Source organism: Orycteropus afer, unplaced genomic scaffold, assembly GCF_000298275.1.
Source record: "Orycteropus afer afer isolate SDZICR_OR568_19922 unplaced genomic scaffold, OryAfe1.0 scaffold00032, whole genome shotgun sequence".
NCBI lineage: Eukaryota > Metazoa > Chordata > Mammalia > Tubulidentata > Orycteropodidae > Orycteropus > Orycteropus afer.
Genome location: NW_006921619.1, coordinates 4,398,935 through 4,406,059, shown reverse-complemented (window position 1 = coordinate 4,406,059; position 7,125 = coordinate 4,398,935). Strand labels below are relative to the sequence as shown.

The window sequence follows — 7,125 nt, the reverse complement described above, 5'->3', positions numbered from 1 at the left end:
TAGTGACTGGGTTTTACCCCTTTCTCCTGCTCTTCCGGCCTGCTACTCTGTGCTACGCCTGTGCTTACCTTGCTCCCGGAGACCTGGTCCCTCTCGGGAGGGTTACAAGGGAAAGTGTTCAGTGCAGATCAGTGAGTAAGCACCAGCCCGCCCGTGCTTACCTTGCTCCCGGAGACCCAGTCCCTCTCGGGAGTATATTAGAAATTAAAAATATTTCAGTAGAAATTAAAAGAAAATAAAGTGGAAAGCTGAAGCTGAGCAATTCTCCCAGGATGAAGAATATAACAAATAAATGAAAATTGAAAGCCAAAGGAAAAGAATTAGAAGTTTCATACAGCTGATCTGATATCCACATAGTAATAGTGTCAAAAAAAGAAAACATCAAATGACTTATTACCAAGAAATAACCCAAGAAAATTTCCTATACTTGAAGGACATGTGTTTCTAGACTGAAAGGGCTTATTGAGAGTAATGGCCAATGAAAGAAAAACACAGAGTCACATCAATGTTTCTCATTATGAAATTTCAGAACTCCTGCGTAAGTGAAGATCCCAAAAGCTTCCAGAGATAAAAACAACTGATCAACCATAAAGAACTCAAAATCAGAATGGCATTGGATTTCTCAATAGCAACAATGAAGGCTAGAAAACAATGGAATAATGCCTTCAAAATTCTGAGAAAAAAATATTTCCAACCTAGAATGCAATACCCAGATAAATTATCAATCAAATGTGAAAAGAATATTTTCACATCCAAAGTCTCAAAATATTTTCCTCTTATGCATTTTTTTTTGGAAGCTATTACAAGATGTGCTCCAGCAAAATAAAAGATTAAGCCACAGGCAGGAAGACATGGGATCCATGAAAGAGGAGATCTAAAACAGGAAAGAGGCAAAAGAATTTTCAGGGTGACGGCAGCAGCAAGTCCAAGGTGACAGTTGAGAAGCAGGCCCAGAAACAAGAAGTCCAATCGGACCAAAAAGATAAAAAGCTACAATAAAGTTATCACGTATAGGAAGGAAGGAAGGAAGGAAGGAAGGAAGGAAGGAAGGAAAGAAGGAAGGAAGGAAAGGGAAAAGAAAATCCTATATTACTTGATGTATGTGAATATATGGAGAGAATTTTTATACATCTGTCAGTATGTTTTATGGTGTATGGAAATTAAACAAATAAAAACCCAGAGCAATTAACTCTAGGGAAAACAAAAAAACAAGAAAGGAAATGTAATTATTGTATTACAAGGCACAAATAAAGAACTGTGAATTAGTGAACAATGTCAACATAGTCATAATAATATCAAATGAATATTTATGAATGCCTAAGGCATTTGACTGCTAACCAGAAGGCTGGTGGTTCAAACCCACCAGCCATGCCTCAGAAGGAAGGCTGGGCATCTACCTCCATAGAGAAACCGCCTGGGAAACCCAAGGAAGGGTTGCTATGAGTCAGGACTGACTTGACAGCAGTGGTTTTTTTTTTGTTGTTGTTAAACTGTGAAATAACAATACTGGAGGGATATGGGGAAGCAAAGTGTGTATGTGGCTGGGTGAGTGTGTGTGTGTGTGTGTCAGAGAGAGAGAGAGTGTTTGTGTGTGTGTGTGTATGGGGTGGGGGATGGAGCATAAGAGTTCTATTTTTATATTCCACAGTAGATAATGTCTAAAATGGAAAAGTAAAGAAATAATACTATATATAAATATGTTGTTGTTGTTATGTACCATTGAGTTGGACCTGACTCATAGTGACCCCTCCTTGGGTTTCCGAGGCAGTATCACTACGGAAGTAGATTGCCCCATCTTCCTTCCGAGGAGTGGCTGGTGGGTTTGAACCGCCAGCCTTCTGGTTAGCAGTCAACTGCCTTAGGCACTATGCCACCAGAGCTCCAGTAAAGGAAGAAAGAGTTTAAGATGTGAAACAAAATTCAGAGGTGAAGTAAAGCAGGGCTGTTCTTTGTTAGAAGTCTTGTAATATTTTCTGTTTTACTAGTTCTTGTACATGTATTGTTTTCATAGAAGCTACAAATAAGAAAAACAAAAGCATCATTTTCACCTGTCCAAGCTCTTCATTCAGATCTGAAGTATTGACTTGAGCTTTCTGATCTGATTCTTCATGATAGAGATCAAGATCCCAGCCAATAAAAAATGATCCTAGAAATTTCTGCATTTCAACTGTCACGTATAATGAAATTGGAATGATGAAATTATACAGTACCAAAAAAGCAAGGAAGTCTGAAATGAATCTCAGAATCTAGGGGAAAAAAAAAGGTGTAAGACAAAACGTATAAGAATTTTTCAGTATTACAGAAAAAAATTATCTGAAAATTTCATGTCTAAGTAAATAGACCATCAACTATACTGAGACAAAACGGTATCAATAAATTGAAATTCATTAAATTTTTTTTAACACTGTATTTCCTTTGGTTATAGTATTGCTTATTAGACTCTTGATCAAGGCAGAGGAAGAAAAGATTAAATTAAAATTACTTACCTTGTTAACTTAGCTAATAAAAAGCCTGGTCCAACTGAAAACAAATTTAGCAAAATTATACTTAAAGCCTCTGTACTTGACTGCTAACCAGAAGGCTGGTGCTTCAAACTCACCAGCAACTCCTTGGAAGGAAGACTGGGCAATATATTTCCATAGAAATACTGCATTGGAAACCCAAGGAGCGGTCACTTTGAGTCAGAATTGACTTGACGGCAGGGTTTTTTTTTTGGTTTGTTTACCTTTCAAAATCACAGATAATTAAAAACTGACTGTAACTTTGAAAAAACAAAATAATTGCTAGGCTAGAATTGCTATCAATTAAAACTCTTCCATATGAATTATACAGGAATACCCAACTTCAATGGCACAGAAGCACCACATTTCAACATGGATTTTGTGTAAAGTAAAATAAATAATTGTGGATGATACTGAAAATATGTCCCTGTAATTATCTGTTTTGTGGTCTTCTTAGATCCAAATTTGTACTCCAATCTTTGTATTTTAATCTAAAGTGGTATTTGGAGAGTAAATATTCACCAAATTTGAAGTTGAATTTTCTTGGCAGTCCATACTTAATCAGTTTAAAACTTTAATTTGTGCACTGCTTTATACTATCAGTAGACTGACAATGACTTCTTGAGTGATTCAAATATAATTTCAAATAAATCAACTTACTCTTCATTTATGGTTAAGTATAGTACACGGAATAAAAAACTAAATTCGTGATGTTGAAAAATAATACAGACTGATTTAAATTTTTTTGACCTCTTTTTAACTATTCAAGGCATGCCATAAGGGAATACAACTGCTGATGCCCTAAACTACAAAAAGCATACTAGTTCAAACATTAAGGTTACAATCTTTCATTTGCAATGTCATTTTGTCACCGTTTAGAACCAACACTGTTAGGAGATCACAATGGTCTTTCCTATCAGAAGTCATTATCAAAGCAGTAACTATGCTAAAGAATAAAGTTTCCTTTATAGCAGAGTCAAGAACACCATAAAATACCTTACTACTATTTCTCTGATGTTCCGTTTTTTGGTTATACCAAGGTTCATCCCATTTTTCTTCAGCTTGCCATGTATATTTCAAGATAGTACTGATGATGGCTTCAGAAATAAGGATTATCAAGTAAATTATCAAAAACGTATTCATGGACCTGAAGTGAAAAGAGAATATAAAATACATCAATTATGTGTTATCATTAGCTTAGAAGTTAATACATGATATTAAATAGAATATTAAAATATGAAGTACTTCTGCAGCTATTTTAAAGGACAGTCTTTGTTTTCAATAAATTCAGTAGAATCTATTCACTAGCAATAAAAGAACCAATACATACAGCTTACAAGCCTGACTATTTAACTACAGCTATGTAGTATGTTATGTCCAAAAGGCTTATAATAAATGATAGTTGAGGCCAGTTATTTTCCCATAATAATTATTCTAAGAGTTTCACATTTTGAAGACCTAATTGAAAGTATAAAAAGAACATTTATAGTTTGTTAAAATTTTACCAAACATTTGTCACAAGCATCATTTTGTTTTTATGTGCCATTGAGTCACTTCCCATTCTCAGCAATCCCATGCACAACAGAACCAAACACTGCCCAGTCCTGTGCCACCCTCACGATAACTGCTATGTTGGATCCTATTATTGCAGCCACTGTGTCAATCCATCTCATTTATAGTTTCCCTCTTTTTCACTGACCCTCTACTATTCCAAGCATGATACCCTTCTCCAGGGCCTGGGCCTTCCTGATAATATGTCCAAAGTATGTGAGATCAAGTCTTGCCATTCTCCCTTCTAAAGAGCATCCTGGCTGTATTTCGTCCAAGACAGATTTGTTTGTTCTTCTGGTAGTCTGTGGTATTTTCAGTTTTCTTCACCAACACCACAATTCAAATGAATCAATTCTGTCTTCCTTTTTCATTGTCCAGCTTTCACATGCATATGAGGCTAATGAAAATACCATGGCTAGGGACAGGCACACCTTAGTCTTCAAAGTGGCACATCTGCTTTTGAACCTTTAAAGAGGTCTCTGTCTTGATTTGCCAAATGCAATTATGTCATCTGATTTCCTGACTGCTGCTTCCATGGATGTTGGTTGTGGATACAAATAAATGAAACCCTAGACAACTTCGATTTTTTCTCCATTTATCATGATGTTGTTTATTGGTCCAGTTGTAAGAATTGTTTCTTTTTTATGTTCAGATGTAATCCATATTGTAAACTGTGGACTCTGATCTTTATCAGTAAGTGCTTCAAGTCCTCTTCACTTCCAGCAAACAAAGCTGTATTATCTACATACTGCAGTTTGTGAACCAATCTCGATGCTGCGTTCTTCTTCATACAGTCCAGTTTCTTGTATTATTTTCTGAGTATACAGATTGAATAAATAATGTAAAGGGATACAACCCTGACCCATAAATTTCCTGATTTTAAATGAGGCAGTATCCTCTTATTTTATTTGAACAACAGCCTCTTGGTCTATATACTAGTTCCTGAGAACAATTAAGTGGTCTGGCATTTCCATTCTTTGCAATTTTATCCATAATTTGTTATGACCCACACAGTCGAATGCCTTCACATAGTCAATAAAACACTTCAGGTAAACATCTTTCCGGTATTTTCTGCTTTCAGCTAAGATCCTCTTCTGAATCCAGCCTGAATATCTAATAGTTCCCTGTTGATGTACTGCGGTGACCATTATTGAATGATGTTCAGCAAAATTTAACTTGAGTATATTAGCATAGTGCCTAAGGCACTTGACTGCTAACCAGAAGGCTGGTGGTTCAAACCCACCAGCCACTCCTCGGAAGGAAGGTTGGGCAATCTACTTCTGTAGCGATACTGCCTCGGAAACCCAAGGAGGGGTTGCTATGAGTTGGGTCCAACTTGACGGCACATAATAACAACAACATGATATTAATGATATTGTTTGATAATTTCCACATTCTGCTGGATCAGTTTTATTTGGAATGGGCACAAATCTTTTCTAGTTGGTTTGCCAGATAGCTGTCTTCCAAATTTCTTGGCATAGACAAGTTAGCATTTCCAGAATTCATCTATTTGTTGAAATTCTATAAATTGCTGTAGGCTTGTTTTTCACCAATGCTTTCAGTGCAGTTTCAACTTCTTCCTTCAACACCATTAGTTTACGATCATATACTACTTCCTGAAATGGCTGAAAGTCAAACCAATTCTTTTTAGTACAATGAGTCTATATATTCCTTCCATTTTCTTTTGATTATTCCTGCATCATCATTCAGTATGGGTAAAAGCCCATAGAATCCCCCAGTATTGAAACTCAAGGTTTTTCTTCAGTTCTTTCAGTTTGAGAAATGGCAAGTTTCAGTGTGTTTATGCCTATGTAATTTTATTCCATTTATAGACTGTTGTAACTACCACTATTTAGACAGCCAACTGTTGAAATCATCACGCTAGTTCCTAACACTAAACTGTTCTCCAGCTCTACAGCTTTGTCATTTTGAGAATGTTGTGTAACCAGAAGTATATAGTAAAGTTTAATTTTTTTTCATGAAGGATAATGTCCTTGAGATTCATCCAGGCTATTTGTATTTATCAAGTTCATTCTTTTTGATTGCTCACTAGTATTCCACTGCATGGATGTACCAGAGTTTTTTTTCAAACTGTTCACCCACTAAAGGACATTTCAGCTATTTCCAGTTTAATTTTTTTTTTTGTTGTTGTTGTTACAAAAACCTGCTGTGGATAACTGTATGAGTTTTTGTGTGAACATGAGATTTTTCTCTGGGAAAAATGCCCAAGAGTGCACCTGCTGGGTTGTCTGGTAAATGCATTTTTATTTTTTTAAGAAGTTGCTAAACTCTTTTCCAGAGTGGCTGGATCATGTTTCATTATCACCAACAATGTATGAAAGATGCAGTTTCTCTGCTTCTGAACAACATTTGGTATTACCATTATTTTTTATGTTAGCCATTCTAATAGGAGTGTAGTATATCTCATTGTGGACTTACTTTGCATTTCCCAGTTAATAACGTTGAACATTCTTTCATGTTTTTTTTTTCATTTCCAACTCTCTTTGGCAAAATATATTCATGTCTTTTGTTCATTTTCTAATTGGATTATGTGTTTTGTACTGCTGAGTTTTGAAAGTTTTTTTTAAAAAAATCTTTAGATTTAAAAACTTTGCTGGATTTATGATTTGCAAGTACCTCCTCTTAGTCTGTAGCATATTATTTCTATTTGTTTTACAGCATCTCATATGGTAAGAATGGACTTTCCATGTACACTTAAAAAGAATATGTATTCGGCCAGTGTAGCGTTCTATAAATGTTAGTTAAGCCATAGTGGTTGATAGTGTTATTCAGATGTTCTATACAATTAGTATTTTTTTTTGTACTATTTCTATCAATTACTGAAAAGAGACCATAAAATTTATAACTATGATTATCGATTTATCTATTTTTCCTCTACATTCTGGCAGATTTTGCTTTATATACGTTGAAGCTCTGTATTAGGAATATACTCATTTATAATTATTGTATCTTCCTGTTATTGTTGTTGTTATGTGCCATCAAGTCAGACCCGACTCATAGCGACCCCTCCTTGGGTTTCTGAGGCAGTATCACTACGGAAGTAGATTGCCCC

The 7,125-nt window shown here is 35.4% G+C and overlaps 1 protein-coding gene across 1 annotated transcript in view; it reads right to left on the bottom strand.

The window, feature by feature from the left end:
- Positions 1-7,125, bottom strand: part of ATP11B (ATPase phospholipid transporting 11B (putative)) — a 124,583-nt gene that overhangs the window by 81,009 nt on the left and 36,449 nt on the right. The window contains exons 11-12 of the mRNA XM_042780284.1: positions 3,498-3,648; positions 2,049-2,246 (exon numbers count right to left, since the gene is read on the bottom strand). Of these exons, the coding sequence (XP_042636218.1) occupies positions 2,049-2,246; positions 3,498-3,648 (349 nt within the window). The remainder of the gene's footprint in view (positions 1-2,048; positions 2,247-3,497; positions 3,649-7,125) is intronic.